This window comes from Micropterus salmoides, unplaced genomic scaffold, assembly GCF_014851395.1.
Source record: "Micropterus salmoides isolate LMB-PRFRI ecotype aquatic unplaced genomic scaffold, ASM1485139v1 Ms_hic_scaffold_9, whole genome shotgun sequence".
Classification (NCBI taxonomy): Eukaryota; Metazoa; Chordata; class Actinopteri; order Centrarchiformes; family Centrarchidae; genus Micropterus; species Micropterus salmoides.
The window spans coordinates 13,969,417-13,996,032 of record NW_024044681.1 but is presented as its reverse complement, the minus strand read 5'-3'; the positions used below and the strand labels follow the sequence as shown (position 1 = coordinate 13,996,032).

The 26,616-nt window shown below is 39.7% G+C and overlaps 1 protein-coding gene and 1 long non-coding RNA gene across 2 annotated transcripts in view; one reads left to right on the top strand and one right to left on the bottom strand.

Moving 5' to 3' along the window:
- The window catches only part of ppm1e (protein phosphatase, Mg2+/Mn2+ dependent, 1E), a 45,397-nt gene extending 21,384 nt beyond the window's left edge, over window positions 1-24,013 (top strand). The window contains exons 3-8 of the mRNA XM_038709219.1: window positions 8,049-8,170; window positions 11,663-11,862; window positions 12,809-12,997; window positions 14,235-14,378; window positions 16,137-16,230; window positions 16,354-24,013. Coding sequence (XP_038565147.1) covers window positions 8,049-8,170; window positions 11,663-11,862; window positions 12,809-12,997; window positions 14,235-14,378; window positions 16,137-16,230; window positions 16,354-17,273 — 1,669 coding nt within the window. The 3' untranslated portion in view covers window positions 17,274-24,013. The remainder of the gene's footprint in view (window positions 1-8,048; window positions 8,171-11,662; window positions 11,863-12,808; window positions 12,998-14,234; window positions 14,379-16,136; window positions 16,231-16,353) is intronic.
- On the bottom strand, window positions 32-12,883 carry LOC119895851. Its single transcript, XR_005443114.1, has 2 exons — window positions 12,830-12,883; window positions 32-296 (listed from the first exon to the last, which is right to left on the bottom strand). It is a non-coding gene; the product is annotated as an uncharacterized LOC119895851 (long non-coding RNA).
- Window positions 24,014-26,616: the final 2,603 nt, after the last annotated feature.

Here is a 26,616-nt window from a genome sequence, read left to right as displayed (position 1 = left end):
CAAATACTAGCTACACATATGACGTTAAGTGTTTATAGTAAAGTCATTGTCTTTATTCGCAATCAATGAATAAGAAAATAAAATAAGCGAAATTGTCAAAATAAATAAACAAAAGTGAGGTAAAAACAATCAAAAAGATTCCAATACAGCAATAACAAAAAGTAAGTACTATGTGAGATTCATCAATTTTTGTTTTTAAAAGAAAGAAAGAAAGCTTTCATGGCCCGTACATCCAGCACCTCTAGTTTATTTCTTGGGACAAATCATCAGGCTCGTGGTCCCCTCTCCACTGTAACCTGGAGGACAGAGGACACAATGTGACACTATGAGCAGTGTAAACTCTTTTCAGCATTCAGCAAAAAAAATATGCTCCACTTGACAAAACCTTTACTTTTTGCAGGTTTAAAATGTAAATTATTGAACACTACACACATAAACTGTAGCTAAAATTGCAGTGTTAACATTTAATGCCTGCAGGTGGCATAAGACGTTGCTCATACATACATACAGTCAGACATACATACAGTCAGACATACATACATACAGTCAGACAGTCAGTCAGTTAGTTAGTATATAAAGCAGTTCCTCCTTTACAAAGTGTTGAGGTTACCAGTCATGTGCAGCATACAGGGGGCGGACACAATAATAGCAACACCTGTACACGACAATCCAATCCAAAGCAGTGGCCTTTTTGGTGATTATTGCTCAGTTTTTGTTGAGACTATCAGAGAAGAGGTGATATTCTGAGATTTGGGGGTTTTGTTGTACTGGATCATTTGAGCTGTGTATGTGGGTGTGCATGTGTCTCCACAAATATTCACATTGAAACATGGCTTACATTTAATCAAAATTAAGAAATAGACGGAAAAGAAACCCGTTGCACAGCAGCATTTAAATATAAAGACTGAAAAATTACTATGAATGTATGATGTTGACCAGTTGAACCAGTCCAACCAGTGCTGTTTTTTTATATTTAGTCAGTCGTGTTGTTGCAGTGTGATAGTGTGAACTGAGATTAAGCTCCCCTTTTAATCCTCCTCCGTTCCACATGACCTCACAGTGATGCACAAACCAAAGGGAGCTTTCATTGGTGCGCCGTGTGTATTCCTGTGTGACCTGCAGCCAATCGGAGCTCCTCAGCTCAGCATCCACCCCCACAGGGCAGCCAGTGGTGGAGCGAGTGAGGAGAGGAGAGAGAGGAACATGTTTCTATGAATGGAAACATGGAGGAGAGGACACTCGTGGTGAACAAACCCAAATACTGATAGTTACACCCTCCCCACCCTCGTTTCTCTCTCTGTCTTTACTTCCTCTTTTATCCACTGAACACCCTCACGTGTAAAAAATCCCTGTTCATTTTTATAGCATGTAGTATAATGTAGTAAACAGAGACAATGACTAGCCTTTCCTATGCATCCAATGTTAAAAAAACACAACCATACCAAGTATTTTAAATGTATTTCTCTGCACAATTTAAGCATATTGATTAACAATGTGTAAGTATGTGTTCATTGTATTTACTGCAAAGGTCAAACCATAAAAAATTCTAACTGAGTTACTAAAGAAACTAGTTTAGAAGTGAATGAGAAAGAATATATCTACATGACACATTTTCATACCCTCTCTTAGGAAATCTCAACATGGTTGCAGCTAACTGTCCCGCAAACAGAAATTCCATAAAATGATATTATACTTAATAAAATCCAGTTCTAAGGAAAGGTTCACATTTTTTAAGTCTGTTTTTAAAACAATAGTTTTTGGTTGCTGTTTCCAAACTGGCTAAAGGGATCCCTTATTCATGTAATTCCAAACTGATGGGAGGAAAAGAGAGAATCATCACTTGAGCGACACTGGGCATCCTTTTTATATAACCATGCTACCATCAGTTTGTTTTATTCACTTGACCCATATTTCAAAAAATAGCAGCAATTGAAGTGCAGACGTGCCTCTGTTTGGTAGCTCATGAAAGGATCCAGCAAGATGGGTGGAGTAACATGAAGATGTGTTGCATTGAAGATGATGTCACAGCAGTTTCACGCGTCACTGTGATGATCAGCTAATAATCCCGCCTACATTGAGGGGGCAAATTAATTGAGAAAAGTACAGAGTCAAGCCAAACAGCACCATGCAGTGGAAATTAGGCTTAACTTAACCCAGTAACCAGCTTTAACTGGTAGTTAACCATTTAAACGCTTATAGTTGTTGAAATTCTCTTTACATCCCGATAGCAATCAATAAATCAAATGCTCTGATACAAGAATCTGGTATCTGTGGCTGTTGCACGACTGTAATAAGCACAGGCCGGTCCAAATTAAATGATTGGCTAGCCTGTCTACCTGCCTTTGGAGGGAGGCCTGAAGGGAGGGGGTGGGATTGCCATTTTGAATGTCATAGACACATAGTTACTAACAATACATGTGTGACAGCTTTGAGGTAAAACGTGAGCTTTTGTCTAACACTGAATCCAAATAACCATATTTAGTTTTTTGGAACTAACACTGGGTCACTATCTAAGGTAAAGTTAACCCAGCATTGTGCTATATTGATCCAAACTGGGTCCATTTTTAATTCAGTGGTATCCTTGTCAAGAATTGTTTTGACCTAAGACGATCCACCGTTTAAGAAGGAGGACAACATATTTCTGCTTACCCAGGAGGTTTCGATGGTTACTGCTTTATGGGGGCATGCTTTAACTACTCTGTTCCTGATGTTTCCAGCCCTTGACCCAGTTTGAGAACAAAATCAAGGATCTGCCGAAAAATAAGTTTCTAAGAGAGGAGAGGAACAAGACCGGATACAAAACTCTCTGGTCCATATAACCTTATTTCTGATACCAACAGTGGCTGTAGTTCATAAAATTGCATCCAAGGAAGACAATTCCAGAAAAACAAGATATTACTGCAGTCCATTTGGATCATTCGTGTTTTTCTAACTAGAGATTTCCCAACTTTAAAATCACACTGAACAGCAGATGTCCATCAAAGTACTTCACACAGAATGAGTAGAAGAAAAAAAACAACTAGCCACCTGTGAAACAGATCTGAAAGCCAGACAGGAAAGAATCTGTGCTCAACCCCCAGAACCATTTCTATCTATTTGAAAATGCCTTTAAATGATGAAGCCATTGGTTGTACTATGTTAGCGCCTGCAGTAAGATTGATCTTTACTGTACTGCAGGGGCTTGAGGTGAGGTTATGCTAGAGCCTCACATCGGCTGAGAATCTTATTGGCTGTAGATATTTTCAGCAGTTTATCCTCCTGCGCACACATGCAGACTGCAGACTGGAGAAGTGACAGGATGCCAGATATTGTGAATTGAACCGGCATGCTACTGCTGCCATGTGAAACCGCGTGCGTTTGTCACATGGACATCACTGTAGTGTTCCATCCAGAGCATCCTGCAACGCTAACCTTAACCTCTGATGCCCCATATTTTATCATGAAGTCTGCCAGCTTTGCATTTTGGGATCAGATCATAGTTTGGGCAGAATCAAGAATGCTGACTAAAACCAGAAACAGAAAGAAATATCTCATAATACTGGTTGGTGAAAGAGTTTTTTCTCTTAAATTTGTGACTTTAATCTCAGAATTTGAGGGTTTTTTTTGCAAATTTCTGAGTTTTATCTCTTAAATTTGTGATTTTAATCTCAGAGAATATCCAATCAATTGAATAATTTTTAGACCTACAGTGGCCCTAATATGCTGCTGTAGTTTTCCCCACACATTGTCCCATGATATGTCTTCATCTTTTACATCAAAGTCTCTTAGACGGTCTCTTCTGCTACCTGGATAATAGTTTGGAGTATAATACTAATAACCCCCCCCCTGGAGAGGAGACAGTTTATCTAGTGCATAAAAGCAGGGATGGGTAGCTCAATGCAAATGTTTTTAAAATTCTCATTTTCTACAATATCTGAACATGACAACTACGGTATGGTTAAGGTTAGGTAAATAACCTATGGTTAATTAATGGTTAGGGTTAGCCTTCTAAAGCACATGGTTAAGGGAAAGATGGTAGTTATGACAAATTAAAAGGTGTATGTTAATTACAGATCTGAGACAAGATGCAAATCCCATCCACTCACCCAAAATCGCCACACCTTTACAATCCACTTTGCTACATAAAGATCACTCTACTTCCTGCATTAGCACTGATTGTTCGTACTTGTCATGAATTGTGAGTTGTGGAATCGTCCATTGTAAACCATTGTAAATCCAGATCATATGTTAATTCCTGTGTCTTACAGTCCATCACATCAGATGAGGCCTGCCGTGATGTGGATACAATAAATTGTCTGGATATATTCGGATATGTCAGGATGGAAATGAATAATTGCCTTTTTAATACATTTAACTATTTCTGTAACATGATCGTCAGAAACGTTATTTGTAGTTTCCTTGGTTGCCATGGAGAGAGGAATATTCCCTGTTGTGTTTCAACTTTATGTCACAACTTTTTCCAACACTACAACATATTGTGAGAGTAGGGAAGAAGAAAGGAAGGGAACTACAGTTAGTTGTTATTTGTTGACAATAGTAAATGCAAGGCAAGACTGTTAATATGGCACGTTGCATTACAAAGGACAAACGGTGAAGTTTACAAAAAAAGCAAATAATACTGGCAGCGAGTACACATGCTTACATGTTGTCCTAGCAAAAATTAACATGACACAAAAAGGTAATGAAATCGGAGAGACTCTGCTTTACGTTATAGTTATGTGGTTGCATCAAATTATTATCAGGCCAAAATAAAATTCTGTAAAATCCTATGCGGATTCCTTTATTTTAAGGGTACAGATAAAAAACTTTTTTTTTGCTGTGCTTTCTAAAGTGTTAGAAAGACTTTACTAAATATGTTTTCATGGTAAATATGTACGCCTTTCTAGAAACAGGAAAGTTCTGTTTCAACAGGAAGTTATTGTTTTATTTTACAAACTATGTGCTGTTTAACTTCCTCTTTTAATTCAGAACTTTTTCTCTGGGGAAGCACAGAGTGCTTTTATGCAAGAAAGACACTATGAATGCTTTGTTTATCTACACACTGAACCATGAAAACCGGAAGCAGTTTTAACCAACTTTGCATGGCTAAGCTGTGGAACAGATGACCTTAGAGGTTTGACAGGCTCAAATATGACAAAGCTCATCAGAGAGATTCTATGAAACTAAGCCATGGACAAGAATTTATAATCAAATACTAAAATGAACCAGAAACCAATGCAGAGATCAGGTGTGATGCCACCACATTTTGTTAAAATATTCTGATAGTAGTACATATCCAAAGAAGGTTAAAATCAAGGGCAACTGGACTTGGTTGAAGATACTACAAGACATTTCGTCCCTCATCCAGGAGACTTCTTCAATTCTGGGTTAGGGTTAACAACCCCACAGAGGTTAAATTGCTGAGTTTCCCTACCAGTCAGTCAGAACTGAAGAAGTCTCTCGTATGAGAGACGAAACGTCTTCTAGTATCTTCAACCAAGGCCAGTTGCCCTTGACTTTAACCTTCTTCGGATAACTATGACCTGGATGACTGCGAACCTTCACAGACATAGTAGTACATAGTCATAAATGTAAATAGAGATCTTCTCTTATTTGTGGAAAGCCTAGACGTCTGTCCACACTTGTAGAAATTAATTAGAAGAAATTGATCTCACACAGCCGTCTCAGTTAGCAAGAGCAGAGCTGAATTCTTAAAGATGTTCAAGCTGTTTACTGTTGGTTTGGGTTTCCAGTGATTAAACCCATGCCATTTTATAAGAGCCACAGAGGCCCTTTCACACTTAATACGCAGCATTTAATTTGAGAATATGTCCCTGTGTTGTACTCAGCCAACCCCAGCTCATTTATTTAGGTACATTACACGCAGTGCAATGACTAAAAATTATACTAACTAGCATGTTATTGAATAGATATTTGAGGATTCTGCTGCCACACTGCTACGTTTTAAATCAATATAATACAGCATGGCCTATAAAGGGAAAAACAGTCCCAAAAGAGTTGTGCTGGGTATATCTTGGGATGCACTGAACTCCAGTGTTGAAATCTTCAAACATGTAAATGAGAGCAGGAGTAATGTGGAGTTTGACAGAAAGCAATAAAAAAAAAAAAGCAGAATTTGGACTATCTAATAGCGAAATATTAGGAAGCTGTTATTCTTGATTAAGAATTGAGGGTTTGGAAGAGGTTAAACCATCTATTATAAAGAGACTTTTTTGATTTTTACCATATATCCAGGTCTGAATAAGGAAACTGATTCCAGACCCTCGTTGTGAAACATTCATTTATTTGGGACATTCCAGACTGAAATGTCACACAGTCTGTTGCATGAATTGCATTTTGAGGATCCTCTGACTTGGTGATTGTATGTAGCGCTGTCATCAGGGCAAGATTTATTTACCTGCTGAACTAATGACGTTCCCATTAACCGCAGCTGTACTTTATTTTGTGCTGATTAGCAAATGTTAGCATGCTAACACGCTAAACTAAGGTGGTGAACATTATACCTGCTAAATATCAGCATGTTAACATGGTGTTAGCACACTGACATTAGCATTTAGATCAGTGCACCGCTGTATACAGCCTCACAAACCAATGACATGTATTATCTCCCATCTGTTGTCTTAATTAAAACACAACGCGTTAAAAGACTAGACTCAGGTTTTCCCTTCTGATTTGAACCTTGATTATGACCTGCTTATGTTGAAACCCGTCGATGTTTTTATTTATTTGAGTGTTTTATGAACGAGCCACCAAAAAAGGCTTTTAATCAAAACTTCACATTCCTCCTGCCGGACATTTTTGTACTTTTAAACATGTATCAAGGATTCGGGGTATGACTGGCTGCAGATCAGATTTGTCCAGGACAGACATGGAAAAGTTATTTTAATTATACTTTTTCACAGCACTGAAGCAAGCTTTGATCTTCTCCCCCTTAATTAAGAAGCTAACATCAATTCAGTTGTGGTTTATTTTCAACTTAATTTTCGTGTGTGAGGCAGAGGAAGCTGGGTTACCATGGTTACCTGCATCTGGAGGTGACCTAGTTATCTTAGTGATTCATGTACAGCAAGTCTTCAGTCCTTCAAACGACCTCCTCCTCCTCCTCCTCCTCCTCCTCCTCCCCAACTCTTTTTAACCTTAAGAAGAGACACACCTCCTCCAGCACAGCTCTGGACAGATTTACTGCTGTGCCACTGCACTCAAACAGAGCTGTTATATAATCTTCACAATTTTCAAGGTTCAAATACTGGCACCAGCTCACTCTGGCTGACAGCATGTCAGTAGGTCCACAGTCTTAAATGAATGCAGTTAAAAGGTTTAAAATATGCAATGCAGTGATTAGAGGGCTTATTTTGATTGTTCCATCATTCCATCATTTAGCGAAAATGTACTGTATTCTTTATATGTATCTTTTATGTAAATCTTGGATTTAAATTAGCTTTTTCCATTTGAAAATGTGAACTTTTCATGCCTGTTTTCAGTTTTGTGACTATTAATTTTTCAGATAATCCAATGGGTTTCTGCCTTTCTTATGCCAAACCTTCCACTTACACACAAGACATTGTATAATATGTCTTTTAGCCATGCTAGCAGCTTCACTCGCTGGTTAGACGGTGGTTAGTCCAACACTTTGGTCCACACTAAGATAGCTTGACAACTGTGGGATGAATTACCATGAAGGAAAATAGCAATAAGCAATAAAGCCTCGTGCTAGTGCGGCTGTAGACTATTATTCAGATTTTAACATATTAACATAACAACGGATGCGTTACATTTTTTTTTTAAACTGTGTGCACTGTATTTGATATATACAGTATGTTGATACTAATTTCTGTGCTTCTGTGCTTTAGATTAGCTAAAATAAGCTCATAATATCTGTCATATCAGTGTCTTAGTCTGTCCTGTATTAGAAAAGAAAAACCTATATTTCACTGTCAGTCAAATAAACTGGATAAATGATAGAATACATTGTTGATCTCCACACAGGATTATTGCAATATGATTTTTCTAACTAACCCATTCATAACTGTCATCTCTCCTCCCCACAGTAACTGTCCCTGCTCCCTGGCGGCAGCTCTGGCCAGAGCCACAGCAGACAGCCTCCTGCAGACTGACCTCTCCATCTACCACCTCAATAAGACGGTAGAAGATGGAGCTGACCCATTACCACGTGAGTCCCCCGGGGAGCCCACGAGACTGCTCTCTGTCACACATATATACAGGCACAGACAAATTAGGTCTCGCTCTCACATCATCCCACACACACACACACAGGCATGTAACCACCAGGGCTTTGTCCCAGTTCTCCCCCGCAAAGCTGCATTAAGTGGTATTTGACCGCTAGAGGGCACAAATTAGACTCCAAAACATCTTTGCAGCAATGAGCCAGGATATACTACATCCACCATGGGTCAACAGATTTTCATTAAAATAGTTATCAGTCTTTGTCCAATTAGATTTTCATTATAGTCAGGTCTGGAATTTTGACATTTTCATGGAAGAGACGAGCATATGTAACATGGATGGATCTGTCTGTCACTGTTAACAGAGACTCTGCAGTGTAGTTCATACACTGCACTGATAAAACGCCGAACTGTAGAGTAACATGAGGCTACATGATCAAAGAAACATCACACCAACACTGGATTGTGTATCGACTTAAGAACAGTTGAACACGTTTCACCAGAAGATACCTGATATATCTAAGTAGCCAGCTAGCCAAACCCAAACTTTGCTTATCTTATCGGCTCATCTCTCTTGCTCTTGGAGATTGTAGTGTATATAGTGGTAGTCTAATGTAAACATTTAATTAATCTAAACATTTGCTTTAATGAATATAGACTAAGATAAGATAATTAAATAATGTAACTTTTATTACAGAAAATACTGCAAGTGCATATATATGTGTGTGTGTGTGTATGTATTTGTGAATTATATTCAGTAGTCAGTGTCTGTTAAAGTTGCAGCATTTTTATATTAAGAATTGATCAAATTATTATGTATATTCTAAAAGAAGCTACTCATAGGGATGAACTGTAGTTTATTGTGAGTCACTCCTACATGTGGTACACTGTACTGCTGCTGGAAAGACACACAAGAGCAGCAAATGTGTATAAATCCACTGCTGAAAATAGTTCCCAACAAATCCACTATTTACTCCTGTTTGAGTAACATTTGCCAAAAACTAGTGTCCAGCTGTTTAAGTAAAAATTATGTATTTGTGCCTTTTTTTTGAAAGATTTATGTCTTCAGTGAGAACCAGTGGTCTCGGAGCTGAGTGTCACAGACAGGACGGGCAAAGAACATAATAACAAAACTAGAGAATATTCCCAGGCTTATTTAACATTTTTTGATTACCTTGCCTTAATCAGGTTGTCTATTGCCAAAAACACATGGTGAATAAAGCTCAAACTGTTCTGCACAGTTTGAGCCGTGTGTGCTTTCTCAAACTGCGTGTTGTATAACAGCCTGTTTGATGTTGCTTCACTGCACTCTACTGTTAATTTTTTATCGTCTACTAATTGCAAGGTGTTTTGAGTAGGTCTTGATGCCAGACGCAGTGCTGAAACATCTTCATTTGGAGCAAGAGGGGGGAGTTGCTGAACAGTTACTTCCCAAAGTGAAATCTCGTATTTGGGCAGTTCATGTACTTTTTTAGAAGGGTTACGGGAGGAAATGGAACATAGTGTAGGCTGGTATGTCTCTTTTCTGTGTCTCTCACACTCTCTCCATCTCACCAATGACATATTTGGGAGAGCAGAGTGAGAGCGGGGACAATGGCAAAGACAGGATAGACTATTATACCTGAAGCTAACATTAGTAGGTCAAACCCATGTACACACGCAGCCTTTATCTTTGTTATTGCAGAGAGCTGAAGCCCTGATGCCACTTCAGGGCTAGCCTCTGTTCCATTAACTTCTGTAACTCAGTGCAATCTCACTGAGTTTGTTTAATCGGCCTCTCTGAAGAAGTAAAACAGGTCCCTGGGGGAGGAGCATAATTTACAATGACAAAATTTGATTTTTGACAGCAGAAAAATATCCTAAAAATCACTAAACAGTGTCATCTGATTGCCTGGCTGCTAAAGATCCAGATAGGAGCTTTCATTTTATACCTTAATAATATTGGTGGATTGATGGATTGATGGATATTGTTCAGGCTGTATGCTGCCTGAGTCAAGGATCTGCAGGCACTGCTCAGGGCCGAAAAAGTACTTCCAACTCTCCCTGCATGTTTTTTGGGGGGTAAAATAAATCACATGCTTCTGAAAAGACGTTGAAATTGAAAGTGCTCTAGTAAATATGCAAATATTTATCATAAAGTAGTAGGTCTATCAAGCATCTCTGATACGTCTTACACTGCCATTATTGTGAAAAACACCGATTTAATCATAATTTGTTGTTTTCTAGATTAAAAATAAAGGAAAACAAATGCAGGAAACAGCATTAACCTCTGACTTCAATGTGTCTCTCTCCCATTTGTGAAAACAAACCTACACCCTTGACTATCCATATTCTTAGATAAAAATACTTCAGCACTTGAAATAAACTAAAATATAACAATAATTTAAAAAAATGTACCATCCCCATCTAGATGTGGGGTGAACTCCACCATGGCTGGATGGACCATGGTTGCATAGCAAGGAAGTACCAACCAGCAATCAAACATACTCCAAAACATAATTCTTTTCAAACCTTAATATTTCCTTAATTGAAAATGAGAAGTGAATGTACCTACTGAGACCTCTTAAGAAAGAAAATTAACAAATTAGTATTTATTGAAGTTTATAGACGAGATTAGACATGATTAGTCAATTAATCAATTGGCAGAACAATTATCTGTAACTATTCTGATATCGTTTATTCAGCAAAAATGTTAAATGTTTTCTGATTTCAGCTTATCAAATGTGAGGATTTGCTGCTTTTCTCTGTTTTTTTAATCCCTGAATATCTTTGAGGCTTAGACTGCAGGTCGGACATAACAAGATATCTGAACAGGTCACCTTAGACTTTTTTCATTTCATAGACCAATGATCAGTCGCTTAATATAGAAACTAATTGGCAGATTCATTCGTAGCTTTTTTCAATTGAGGCAACTGGCCAAAATATAGCCAATTCTTCAGAGGCAGAACTCTAAGACAATAAATTGGGAAAAATGCTTTTGCACTGGCAGCTCCTAGACTGTGGAATGATCTACCTCTGTCCATTAGACAGGCTTCTTTACTGTCTTTACTGTTTTTAAATCTCTTCTTTAAACCCACCTCTTTTCCTTGGCCATTGACACCTGAAGTTGACATTTTTGATTGTATTGATTGTTTTGTGCACTTTGGTTGTTTAAAGTGCTTTATAAATAAATTTTGATTGATTGATAGTGTAAATAATTTTGCAGCTCTAGAAAACATAACGTAACATTTCTCATTGAGTTAAATAAACAAATAGACAGTAAAATTATTGTTGTTGTTTTGCCAATATATCATTACGTGCACTATTCAGTTGGACGTGTAAAGATATGAGGAGAAAGCTGTATTGGAGAAACTCACAGTTGCTGCAACACACTGAACGTAGAAGAAGGGAGATTTTGATATATTTGTCTCCCATTTTTCTGGGTCACTGTTGGAAGCTCTTTGACTGATTCTGTGTGTATCTGTGTGTATGTGTGTTAGAGATAGAGTCTGTGACGCTAGCCCGGCTGGTGTTTAACAGACTGTTTGAGATGTGCTGCCTCTGGCTGAAGGAGCTGCCCTTCCACCGCCGTCCACAGCCGTACTACGAGACTTCCATCCACGCCATCAAGAACATGAGGCGCAAGATGGAGGACAAGCATGTCATCATCCCCGACTTCAACACTCTCTTCAACATTCAGGTAGATACGACTTCCCCACGCCATGCAAACGCTTGTTGTTATAGCGCCGTCATCTGGCCAGTTGGTAAAAAGGCTTTTTAAAATGTTCTCCGTGACGATCGTAGACTTTATGGTGGCAACTGACAGGTGGAAGATGTACTCAGATCTTTTACTTAAGTAAAACTACAAAAGTATCATCATCAAAATATACTTAATAGAATTATATAACTAGTATTCATTTTGCAGAATGGCCCATTTCAGATTATATATATGATTTATATCATGTCCACACTTATATATTCTACATTCACGCTCGCTTTCTCTCTTGCTCCTCCCCATGAGCTCTCTCGCTCATCCACTCTCTCACTTGATGCTGACGAGTGCATCGACTTTATGAAAAGTTCAACATGTTTTGGCAAAAGCCACCTGAGATGTCAGGTGCCAGCCAGTCAGTCCCAAACCTTGCTTATCTTAGCAACGCATCTCTCTGTGGTTTCTTGTCTTATTAGCTGATTTATCTAACTTTCCTACCTAAGCTCAGATGACCTCAGAAGTTCACTCCCAGCTTTGCAGCACTGACACATCAGGATGAGTTTGATTAAGTCTCCTTGTTGGCCGGTGCTAAGTTTATTTTCTCAAGAAATAGCCAGCGGTATATAGCAGGCTCTAAATTGAACCCACCCAAAGTTGTGTGCGCAGCATTTCACTGCGGTTCAACAGCCAACTTTCATAATCAGATTTTAGAGCGACTCGTAGCACATGAACACACTAGGTTAACTTTTTCGAATATAAAAAGGCTGCTAATACTCACATAAAACTTTGAATCTTGATGTTAACTAACTGCAGACCTGAAGAGTCATTGGGGTTATGTGTTAATTTAACTTCAACCATGCTGGTATTTATAATTATTGTTTTAAGTGTTGCTGAAGTCTACCTTCATGAGTGACTGACTGGTATTGTCTCTCAGGATCAGGAAGAACAGGCTTACTTTGCTGTCTTTGATGGTCATGGCGGCGTGGACGCTGCCATTTATGCTGCCAACCACCTCCACGTCAACTTAGTTCACCAGGAATCCTTTGGCCAGGACCCCATCGAGGCCCTCTGCAGAGCCTTCAAAGTCACTGATGAACGCTTTGTAAAGAAGGCCTCCCGCGAGGTAATCTCATCTGCACAGAACCAAACCCATTAATAACGATTTACAAAACAGGCCAGTGTAAACATGTGGATTATGTAGAGTAAACATCTGTTATGTTAACTGAAATGTATTTGTTTACTAATATATATTACAACTACTATTGCCACTCCCGCTACTACTGCTACAGTACTACTACCACTACTACTGCTGCTACTTCTTCTGCTGGTGCTTCTACTACTATTAATACTGCTACTATTGCTACTATTACTGCGACTGTAGAACTGCTACTACTACGATGACTTACTACTATTATTACTTCTACCACAGCTACTTCTACAATTGCTGTTACTACAAATCTACTACTGCTACTATTATGATTACTTCTACTACTACTATTCTATTGCTGCTACTACTTCTACTGCTACAATTAGTGTTACTGTCACCACTGCTACAGTACACTGTAATACTACCTAATGCTACTAGTACTACTATCACATCTGTTGTTGCTACGACTGCTGCTGCTACTGCTAATATTACAGCTACTACTACCACCACTACAAATCCTGCTACTGCTGGTGGTACTTCTACCTCTAACAGCTACTCCTACTATTATAGCTACTACTGTCACTAATACTCCTGCTACTGCTGGTGGTACGTCTACCACAACTAATGCTACTAGTTGTTGCTACTACTACTACTGCTGCTATTACTGCTAACACTACAGCTACTACCACCACTGCTACTCCTTCTATTGTTACTGGTACTTCTACTACTACTACTCCTATTATAGCTACTACTATTACCACGAATATGCCTGCTACTGCTAGTGGTACAAACATTGCTAATTCGACTACTACAGCCTTCACTACTACTGACATAATATCACAACAGCAACTTTGTAATAACCTGTCCATGTAAATCTTTCTATTTGTTTTTCTTTGCTAAAGATTAGTCTAACAACAATTTTAAATTATATGTGTGTTTATTTTCATCCTGAACTCAAATATGGATTTTCTTTTTAACCTCTCCAAAATAGCAAAGCAACTCCACAGTATTTCCAGAAGCACCCTCTGGTGTACATATACCGCTGACTGGGAATCACTGTCTTAGAACATGACTAGTCATAAGAAATCTTCCTATTTTTTATAACCTGATGACCCTGATCCAATAGGGACACAGTGCCTGTATGAAATACAGTAGTAGTGGTGAAGCTTCTTGTTGTGAGCTGAAAACTATAACGTGTGTCTGTGTTTGGCAGCACCTGCGTTGTGGCACAACAGGCGTGGTGACGTTCCTGCGGGGTCGGATGTTGTATGTGGCCTGGCTGGGAGACTCCCAGGTCATCCTGGTCAGGAAAGGACAGGTTGTGGAGCTGATGAAACCACATAAACCAGACAGAGAGGTAACACACTCACCATTACACCATCTGGCACAAACGCATAACTTGAATGAAGAAAAATAGCTGAAAGTGATGAATTTGGGCGAATTGGTGGATTTGGAACTTGGATTTAAAAAGACATATTAGCTCATTTAAAATAACCAACTACACCAGAAACGTAAAATGTTTACTATCTAATGCAATACAATACAGTCCTGCACTAAATACGACTTTTCCATTTTCATTTTAATATAGTCATAGGATGCCCATTCAAGTATGTGGAAATGAAAAAGCAAATTGGATTATTGCATTTTCATTTTCATTTGTACTCAAATGACAGATATATATGTGGAAAATTATAATGCTATTGTGGAATCACATTTTCATTTCCAGGTTTACATTATCATTTTAATATAGTCCCCTATATGCCTCCATAATTCGGTTATGTTAAGAGGCTGTTTAAACAACAGCAAATTGATGCTAATATTGCTTATATCTATCAACACTTTCCAATATCATGTAATCCAATCCAAATCCAATCCAACAACAATAAAGGTTCAATTACATTAGAGTTTAATTAACAGCTCTATGGCAAAACAAAACAGTTTGTAATATGGTCCATATGGTTCAATCGTGTTTGATGTATAAATCCAATGGATTTTCCTGCATATCAGTTTGTTTGCAATCTTTGGATTTTATCCCCAAGTATTTCAATTGTGAGTATTTTCTATGAATAAACAGACACCTGTATTTGTGGTCTACATAGTTTTAAACAAGATACATTCGCACCAAACATAATCACAAACTGTTTCTACAGAATGTAGAAAGAGATAACCCATTTAGCTCACATTTATCAAGGTATTACATTAGTGGTATACTAAATTACTAAATTCAGAGTTTGTATACGCATAAGCTTTAAACATGTAAGTAAATGTAAAAGCAACTTTTTTAGAAAGGTGCTCATTCACTTTCTGCTCGAGAGTTAAAAAGATAAAAAGATTGACATGACTCTCTTGTCTGTCCGTTAAAGCCAGCAGCTGGTTAGCTTTGCTTAGCACAAAGACCGGGGGTAACAGCTAGCCTGGCTCTGATTAAAGGTAACAAAATCCACATACCAGCAGCTCTAAAGCTCACTAGCTAACATGATGTATATCGTTTTTTTGCAATCTATACAAAAACTGAAGCATAGAAACCACAAAATGTGCTGTTTTATGTGAGACTATGTCTTGGCAGACATGAAAAGCAGTATCCGTCTTCTCTTCTAACTCTCCGACAAAAAACGAATAAGTGTTTCCCAAAATGTTGAACTATTCCTTTAAAGTTTACAGACATTAATGTTCATTATTGTACAAGAACTAATGAATCACCATACTCCCCACTGTCTACAGCCAATTTTTTGTTGGTACTGTGCAGTTGTAAATTCTGCATTACAAGATAGAAACAAGAAACATTTATGATTACTTTTCACAATTTTTTTCCTATGGCAAAGAAGGAACAACGAGGCGTAGCATCCTTCATCGTCACGGCATGTTTCCTGTTCTTTTGAACCTTCGCTGTACATTTTCAGTCAAAATTCTGCAGCACTGTCTACCAGCACCTGTATTAATATATCACCGTAATAGTGGGACTGGGTGGGCTATGACTTTAAGTGCACTATAGAGGCAGGCCATGCACTGCACTGAGTCAGTTGCTGCAGGGAATGGGCAGGGTGAGATGGTTTTGTACAGCCATCACCATTATGCGCACCACTAAAGCCAACTGTGCTCCATATGTTGTCTGCAGGATGAGAAGCAGAGGATCGAGGCTCTGGGAGGCTGTGTAATCTGGTTTGGCACATGGAGGGTTAACGGAAGTCTATCTGTATCCAGAGCAATAGGTAAACTGTTAATTTAGTCAGTACTCAACACCATATGTAGTATATCTATTAATACATTATATTTTGTCATGAATGCTGGTATGAGCAGGCCCTAACAGAATAAACTGTTACTTGTGTTGACAGGCGACTCGGAGCACAAGCCCTACATCTGTGGTGATGCAGACCATGGTATCTTCCCATTGGATGGTACAGAAGACTACCTAATTCTGGCCTGTGATGGCTTCTGGGACACAGTGAGTCCAGATGAGGCAGTGCGGGTGGTTAGTGACCACCTCCAGGAGAACACCGGAGACACCACCATGGTAGCCCACAAGCTGGTGGCCTCAGCACGTGATGCGGGCTCTAGTGATAACATCACGGTCATAGTGGTCTTCTTGCGGGACCCACGCTCCCCACCAACCACTGGCACAGAGGATGGTGAGGAAGGTGTGGTGGAGGGAGAGGTGGAGGAGGAGGAAGTAGCGGAGACAGAGGAACAGGAAGATGAGGATGAGGCAGTCAGAGTAGAGCGCGATGGTGGCGAGGGAGGCGGCACTGCGGACATGGGGGGGAAGGGTCGCGGAGGCTGGCCCCTTCAGCAGTGCTCAGCCCCCGCTGACCTCGGCTATGAAGACCGAACAGACTCGTTCACGGACAGAACTAGCCTCAGCCTGCTGGGGCCGTCGCTGGAGGGCCGCATCTCCCTGAACCAGGGCTCACGGCAACACTGCTTCAACTTTAGCCCTGACCTCTTCACAACCTCCCACATCTACCAAGAAAAACGCCAACTGAGGCGCAGGTCCTGTATACCTTTTCAGGAGGCCAGCATCTCTAGCTTCACGGACCCACTGTGGCCCCAGACAGCCATGATCTTAGGCCAGGTAGTGAGGCAAAGTCGCAGGCTCGGTTATGGTAGTCGCCGGTGGGGCCGGAGGTGTCCAGGCACATCCAAGGAGCTGCTAGGCCTGTTCCCATCCGGCCACTTGCTGCGCTACAGGCAGCACGACTCCAACTGGAGGCCTGGAGTGGCAGTGCCTCAACTGCCCCACGATGCCACCATCTGAAGAGGTGACCTCAAACCAAACCATCTCCTTCATTTCAGTCCTGCTCCAATGCCCTCTACCCACCAATCCACCCACCTCTGCCTTCAACAACACGTCTTTCTTTGATAGTAGGTAGTTGTGGCTCCTGCAGTCGTTACGTGATTATCGAATATCTGTTGGAGGAGTGACGCTCTCTGTCCTAAGCCGAAATGTTTCCATATGTAAGGTGGCCCACTAAACACAAGCCCTGCTCCTTAATGCTGCAGGTAAAGAGCAAAACAGCATCCTCTCCATTGACAATAGATCAGTCAACAAGAAGTCAGATCTGGAAATGCAGGTTAAAAAGATGTGTTCAGACCGAAAGTGAAAGTAATCTGAAGCTGTACCGTTGTACAAAGTCTGTGAAAAGACAGTAAAGGACAAGAACAGACACAGTTAACTATCCTGAGCTGTGTGACTCTACTTCAGGAACAGGGATAAGAGAGCAAAAACAGGAACAACTGGAGTTCAAGTTAATATCAATTGGCTGAACTCTGGACAGTCATACTTTCAGTGCGTGTTGTTAGCTAGCTGGAGCCTAAGTGTTTATTGGACTTGCCTTCAGTCTGAACACATGGTTAAGTTTAACTTATGCTTGGTCGCTTCACACTTTCGGCAGCGTCTTTAGACAGAATTTATGTATTTTGGACAGGAAGAAAATATCCTCAGATTTTGTTTTTTAAAACCGTAAACATTTTTTAGAAGGATCCCTTAAATTAGATATTAAATAAACAAACACTATCCACTACAGTTTGTTATTCTTATATTAGCCAAAAATATTGGCCATGCTGATGAATCTATCATGCTCTAGGACACTCTTGTCTAAAATATCATTGTAAATGTACCACAGCATTAAGATCTCCCTTCATTTGAGCTTGTAAAACTTGTATGTATCATAACTTAATGACTCATCCAAGAGAAAGGACAGCCTTCTAAGCCATACCAGCAAAGTGAGAGGTTGACTGCATAATCACTCAGCTTCATCGTTTCTCTTGCTTTCTGTTTAATGTTGCCCAGGTATAAACGCAGGTTAAGGTGACACACATCATCTTTTGTCTTGCTGTTGAAAATGTTGAGCGACCAAGCATTAAATTAAGCTGTAACGGCCCTAGCTCGCCTCTGTGTCCCCCTCAGCAATACTCTGGTTGCAGGTGAATATAGTTCATTGAGGAGGCCAGAACAATTGCCGCTCCTGGTTTCTGGGACTAAAGGCACATGCTGTTCCTTCCCCTCCCATACAGTCAATGACCCAGCCATTATCCAGCTACAATTTGTCTACAGATAAAAGCACTTAACACTGGATTAAAAAAAGATTAGCAGTCACTTACCTGAATAAATGCTTCATGTAGTCCAGTATTCCAGATTAGGATATACTCCTGGATTTTTGGAGGGGGAGGGGTATTTAAAAATATATATTTTTTGTTAAAGTTGTTGATGGGCCACATAGCTATTGCAAGTATTCCAAGTGTATTTACTTTTACACGAAACCCATTGAACAGAAGTATTTTCCAGCAGGCTTGATAAGTGCAAACCATTTAATGTTGCTGCAGAACACGTGCCTTCCATATGTGTTACTAAAGCCAACTTCCTTTATACACATATTCACGATTCAATAAATTTATGGACCAGTCTGGGTTGCGCTTTTAGTCGGGTCATATTAAGACATTTAAAAGCCACTTTAAAATAAATTGTTTTGACATTTTGGAAAATATGTATATTCACTTTCTTACCAAGAGATACATTGAGTCCACTCATGTCTCTAAGCTGAATATGAAGTTACAGCTAGCAACTGATTAGCTTATCTTAGCATATACAGCAGAAGCAGGGGTGACAGCTATCTTGGCTTTTTCTAAAGGTAAAAAGATTAGCTGTTTTTAGCAGAATGTATGTAGCAATCAAATGCATAATTAGGAACCTTTTACAGGGATCTTGTTGTTAGCCAACAATTTGTGAATATTACATTTCCTTTTGTGTATAGATTAAACAAACAACATACTGTTTTAATTTGTGGGCTTCAGAGGGGGCTTGTAGGTGGACCGAGCTCTTTCCAGACTTTATGCTAAGCTAAGATAAGCAGCTGCTGGCTGTACATTAGCTTCAAATTCTTGTACAGACTCAAGAGTGGTAACAAAAATTTCTTTAAGAATCAAGAAAGTGAATAAGCATGTTTCCCAAAATGTCCTTTTAGATTCATAGTCCCTCAAATAACATGAAGAGACATTTGCACATTTTTGTGCCTCAGTAGCCTAAGGGGACGAGCGTTTTCTATCTGTAAATAAAGTCGTGGTGGTACCAGCCCCTGTGCAACAACACCATACAGCAAACTTGCCAGTCATCACCAAATGCAAGATAGCTCCCATTGTCAGAGTAATCCCTGAGGCTGGCTCCAATGGCCACACACCACCTTTATAATTGGATCTTTCTCTGATCTGATTTAGATTAAACAATGAGAGAGGGAGTGCCCCCTCTCTGCTGTCTAACACCGCTGACAGTGCTGCACCTTCATTTACGTTAGTAAGCCACAGGAATGTTCAAACTCAAGTCTTTATGCCTCCTTTCATGAGACTGCACTCGTCTGTAACACCTGGCATAAAAGCCAGTTTGCTATCAATATTCATTGGTTTCATATCTCTTAAAACCAAATATGTTAGGTAATCAATTCTATAAATTTTAATGCTAATTCATAACCATACTTCTATGTAATCATCAAATAATAATCCTCCTACTGATTTATATGATAAAATATAAAAGCACCCATACCAAATAAACTTGGTGAGACTGATATGTGGAAAATACTTTGCTTTAACTTGTGTAACTTTCTTTTGAATACACATAATAGCATTAACTTACTGTATCTAACCATACTTGATGACCATATACTACCGTATACAACACAATTGCTAGGAAATCATTGGTAAACCCTGACCCGCATTCCCCCAAAATCCCTTACCCTGATTGTTAGTCACTTTAACTTTCAAAGTACTGCCCCAGTAAAATGCCCCAGTTACCATCAACTTTGGTGCCTATTTAATTTGCTGTCGGAGCAATTGACTGTTCTTTAAGCCCCCCCCCCCCCCCCCCCCCCAACAGTGGTAGATTTACCCCTAAAAATTCTTACACATTTTTGAAACAATGAGTCCTTGATTTCACACAGACGTTAAACAAAAGCAGCATCTCATTTCTGGCCGGCAACCAGTCTGAAATAACAACTAACGCTACCATATTTTATACTAGCTAGCAAGCCTTTTAGCATTAGCAGCATGAGGTGGTTAAAAAATCTGTGTCCTGGTTGATTTTGAAACAAACACCCGGTAAAAGAGTCTTAAAAATGCAGTTACAAACGGTAAAAGACTGAGGCTATCAGAAGTCCCAGGCTAGCATCCTCAGTAACTGATGTTCCATGCAAGACACGTGAAAGTTAAGGAGCAGCATCATGTACTCAGGGTAGAGCTAGTTATCCCCAGTATTATGTACAGTACAGTATGATAAGGTAAAACTATGTAAGATCAGACAAGTTGAAATAACCCTGTTGGGAGGCTTAGCTTTGGGAAAACAAATCTGGACAAACAACATAGAGGTTATGATGGTTATGAGATTTATGTTTATTTTTTAAAACAGTATGTTGTCGTAATTTTTAACGTTAGAAGATAAAAGGTTTTTAGGATGACACCCAAGGTGTTTGGCAAATGTAATGCTGTCTCAAGTAAAATTGGGCTGGCGAAAATAATGTAGTTAGCTAACGATGTTCTGCTTGGCTTTAGAAGTAGCGCTTACGTTATTGTTACAAACTTAACTTACTGTTAAGTACTGTAGGTAGTAAGATATTTAGCCTGACATGCTAATGTCTGCCACTTGCGTTAGCGCAGACAAACGCACTGCTTAATATTTCCGTAGACTTGTCTCTTGTGTTTTTGTGTTTGGTAAGGCAAATAAATATATATCAAGTATCGCTCTTACTACAGTCCCATGCACACCATTTTGATAGTTTGACCTGTCGTGGCAAGTTACGGTTCCTTAGACTGTGATTGAATAATCACTGTTTGGGGGTGGGGCTTACTGAACAGTCATTTAGACGCATTAACATTCCCTAGCATTGTAACATCGTCATTCACCAATCTGTTTGATGCCGTGAATTTCCAAGTGTCAGGATATTATAGTAATGACCAGGTTCTGTAAATCGTGCCTCCATTTTCTTGACCCAGTCACTGGCTCATGATGATTTCAAAACAGGTGATTCATCAGACAGCATCCCATCACCTCCCCCCTTTCAGTCTTGCTGGTATAGACAGGAGACTCACCTTGGAGTGAGAGCTCCATTGTTTCATTTCACTCACCTGTAACCATCCTGTGGACTGTCTAGTGATGAGCATCAGACTGCCAGTGAAGCAGAATGTACCTCATGTCCCAAAGCGTCCTCAGAGACTCTATGAAGTGGGTCGACATGAGGTGGTGTTTCTTTGGGAGATTCTTCTTGCCGGGGGGGCATCTATCTATGAGGAATGTACTGTGGAGACTCTCAACAAACTAAAGCCACTGGATCCCTTTGTGGAAGTATCACTACAGTCACTGTCTCCAGAAGCGTTACTTGATACCCGAAGACGATGAGTGAAGTATCAGAAAACAAGTGGAAATCAAAGTCATTTAAAATATTCACAGATGCGTATATATATTATGAATACTAATTGTGAGTTGAGTGAGTGCTGGAGGAGTGTACATATATGGAATCTGTCTTGTAAATCAGTGGTTTAAATCTATGCTCCACGAGCCCCAACTGTCAGGTTAGATATTGACTTAATATTGACAAAAATCTTCCGCCACCAAACTGACATGGAAGGGAGGATGTGATGTTATTGAACCTCTTGAGAGGCGTCCATTTATAAGCGCTGCCTCTGCCTTCAAGAGGTGCTAAAGTATATAAAAGACGTTGAACCAATGTTGAGATGTAGTGTCCCGTGGTGGCCTAGCAGCTGTCTCACCCTGCTTTTGTACCCTGACATGAATAAAAATCCTGGGAAAACATACATAAAGATGTTAATTATCAACTTAGAATACTGTATCTCCAATCTGCAGCTTCAATTTAAAATGTTCTATCAGCACCAGCCTTAAAAAAAAACATCTTGCCAATCAAATATCAGTAGTTTTGTAGGTTTTCATTCCAGCTCTGCAGGTGTTAGTGGGTGATTAGAGAGACGAGGAACACGAGTGAACTGAGCTGCTGTGGTGTTTGGCTAAAACGGAGTCTGGGCTTCACTTTGAGGCGCTGTGTTGCCGTTGCCCGTCTTATAGATCACCGATTAGATATTTTACATGGATCACACAGGGTGGGAAACTCTAGAGAAGAAAGAATTTCCTCAGGATCTTGTTATAATGACAAGTTTAACTTTTCTCTTTTTTAAACAAGGAGAATGGTTATTTTGAGATGCTTTGTCATTATAACAATGTCTTTTATTGTTGTGTTTTTTCTAAATGCTGGCAGTTCTGTGCTGCCATAGGAAAAGCATGTTGTACTTGTGTGCAGTGAAGCGCTAGACCCCCCCCCCAAAAAAATCACTGGTGTAGTTTCACAGCAGGTCCGAGGTGTTGATGTGAAGCTCAGCTGCGAAGCTGCATTGGAGGGAGCGCTGTACCAACCAAGAACAGTGCTCAGTGACAAGGATCCACGGGTTGCTCTCACCAAAACCCTGTGAAATAGTTATACAGTGTTACTCATCATATTGCAAATTGCCAGAAGTTGTCACTGTATGAGCAATAAAAATGTTTACCATCATTTCTTTTGGTAAATCCTCTACCTAAGCTCGAGAAACTCGCACCCCCCACCCCCCTCCCACACAGACACACACACACACACACACACACACACACACACACACACACACACACACACACACACACACACACACACACACACGCTGTGCTTGCACTAAAGCTTCCTCTGAGTCGGATTTTTCGCTCCCCTGATGATGAAACCAAGCAGAAGTTCAGCTCTGCTCTCCCATAACCACTGTCTAACTATAGGGCCCTCCATGGTTCTGCACTGTGTGTCTTTGTACACACAAAAAAAGGCTTTTTCTTTTTCTCTGTAAGCAATAATGATGTTGCATTAAAAGGCTCTCTGAGGGTTTGTCTTCTGCTGAAGGATGCAGCAAAACAGTTCTGTCAGCCATACTTGAAAGGTCACAGAGCATGAATGCTAAGGTTCTGTAGTCAATTTCCTATTTATTTTTCCTATAGAGAATAGAAGTCATAATCTGCTGCCTATGGTAAAGTTCACTTCACACACTCCTTCACCTCCTGTAAGACGTCTGTGGTCAACTAGTTAAATGATATGGAAAAATTAATGTGAAGTATGTGATGAAGAGAGGCAGAGCTTTTCAGTTGTATCGGCGTCCCTCAGCTGTTTGTGTAAATTTGAAAAGTTTGCCTGGAGTTTGGACTCTTGGACCTGTGCACTCTGTTCAAATGTAATGTGAATGGGGTTGGGGGTATAAGATCACTGAGGGCTGTGATTGGTCAAGGACAGCAGCCCTCTCCTTCTTGTCCTGAAGGCATGAAGACAAACCCCATGATTGGCTCTTCTTCAACACGCAGGTTAGGTTTAAAAAAAAAAGAAGAAAAAAACAGTGAAACACATGTTGAGTACCTGTATTATCTGTGTTAGTAGTATATAAATATACGTATTGTAACTGGTGACTATCATGTATATAAAGATTAGACCAAGTCACTGGCTGGCCTTTTCTTTCCTGAAGAGTTGTGATCTGTGTCAGTTTGGTTTCTCCCCTCAGGTGAAGTCTCTGCTCCTCAGTAGCACGACTGTCTGCTCCTGACGTCACCACAGCTCCATTTAATTACAAAGGATCATTTTTAGTCAACTCCGTGTATCTCTGGTGGTGGCATGAATGTGTTTTCAAACATTAAAATGCAACTTCTAATGTGACAAAAGCAGTCTCTACTGAATTAGATGACTGACTCATTCTTAGAGGAATATTTTTGACATTGCTTATTATCTTTCTGGCACAGAGTTAAATGAGAACATCCATGCTAGTAGTTACTTTTCAAATTAAGATTGTTCAGGTTCATCTAAAAAATTGAATATCATGGAAAAAGTTCATTTTCCTCCGTAATATACAGACAGAGAGAAATACAGTATTCAAAGTTTCTTCTTTGTTTAACTCTTAAACATTTAAGGCTTACAGCTCATGTAAATCAGAACTGTCCAAGGCCCAAAGAGGTCAAATTATACAAAAGATATTACAAATTTGTGTAGCAGAACTTTTGATTTCTTTTCACAACATATCTTGTACCTTCTGAGCTGCAGACAATTGGGATTTTCTGGCTCCAGTTACTGTCTGTGATTCTGCCAAGCTGTACTGTTCAAAACATCCCCTCAGACAGCTGTGGGTGCCTTCGCAGATGCTCCATCTTTGACGTCAATCTGTGTATAATGTAAAGCAAAGGTTAGCTCACTAACCTATTAATCTGGCTTGGTCAAACCAAACAGGCTCTAGTATTATAGGTCACAGGAAGTCATCTTTTGTTATAATATGAAACCTGAACAAATTGTTTTCATGTAGCAGGGTAAAATGCTATAAGCCACAGAGTTTGAGATGTGATGCTGTAACAAGGCTTTTCATGTGGAACAGTGCTGTCTGCTGTTACATAAACAGCTTTACAAAAGTGAGCAGTCCTCCACATTCTTTCTATAAAAAGATTCATCAGTTCACCGCACTCATAATCTGGCTTTATTCTCTCCATTCCAGCAGTTTGAGGTATTTACACTGGCTGCCTGTCTGTCAAAGAATTGATTTAAAAATATGAATGGTGGTTTATAAAGCACTCAGTGGTTTAGGGCTAACATACATCTCTGATCCAGACCTCTACGGTCATCAGGGGCAGGTCTGCTTTTTGTCCCCAGAGTCAAAGGTAAACATGGAGAAGCAGCAATTAGTGTTTATGCACCATCTATCTTCAAATAACTGCATGTCTGCTGAAACGCTCAGTTCTTTTAATTCAAGGCTGAAGATGTTACTTTTTGCTGCTGCCTTTTATTAAATCAAATGTGGGGCTTTGGATTAATATGTTTACTCTCCTGTTTTATCTTGTTTTCATTGTATTTCAATGTCATTTTATATTGCACTATGTTGCTTTTATGTAAAGCACTTTGCCGTGTTGTTGAAATGTGCTACACAGATAAACTAGCTTGCAATCCGGAGAAAAGGAAACAACATGAAGGTTCTTCCTTCAGCATGGAAACAAGGAACAGCAGGGTTTGACTGGTGGAACCACTGTTAGAGAATCTTCCTGACTAATACATGCTGGCTGACATCCAACCTCCAGAGAGTCGTAGGCTACATTTGGTTTCACATTAGCATGTGTCTTCCCCTCAGTGATGAAATTTGTGATGTTCAAGAAGTGAGTCCTGGTCTTCAGCAAGGTGACACAAGCCAAGGTAGACCCAGAACATGTCGGAGGGATTACACATCCCAGGGAACATCTTGGGAACTACCAAGAGGAGCTGAAGGACGTGGCTAGAGAGGAATGTTTGGGCAACCATGGTAAGCCTGCTGCCACAGTGAGATGACCCCTGGGTAAGGGGTGGAAAATATATGGACGGGATGGATGATAGGTCTCAGCAAGTAATCAAAAATCGGTAAGCGAATTACATACAATATAAAAAGCATACTTAAATATCTTAGTATGCTGCCCTGTGTTGCACTTTGTTGCACACATGTAAAATGACTTGAGAGAGAATTTTAAACCCTGCACACACCTGACCAATCGCTGCAGACTACACATTTTTATCAAATAGCCACAGTCACAAACTAGGGGCGTAGTGTATGATCCAGTGAGTTTGGAGCTTGAACCACACTGAAATCCAAAGGGATATCTCTGACTCTGCTTGCGCGAGTTTGACAAAAATAAAATAAGTCTCTTGTGAGTCACCCAACTTTAAAGTGTCATATTAAATCACTAGAGTACAACTAAAACCTCTATATGTTTAACATCTATGTGATTATATTTTTTGTATGTTCTGATGGCATACCTTTGTATTGTAGTAGAAAAATTACAGTCCTGGTAGAGTCAAAGCTCCTTTCAGCCCAGTCAACTCAGTGTCCCCATGTTGGACTCATTTAGCCTCAGATGTTTAAATCCACCTGTAAAATAAAGTGTTCAAGAGAAAGTGGCTGCACTTTGGTGTTGTAGTGGCAATTTATAATTTGAATGCAACTCTCACTCACATATAAAATAATTTAGTAGAAATAAGCAATCGTTGAGCTGCAAAAGATGTGTTTTAACTGTTTGAAATTAATCATAATTTCAGTTATCA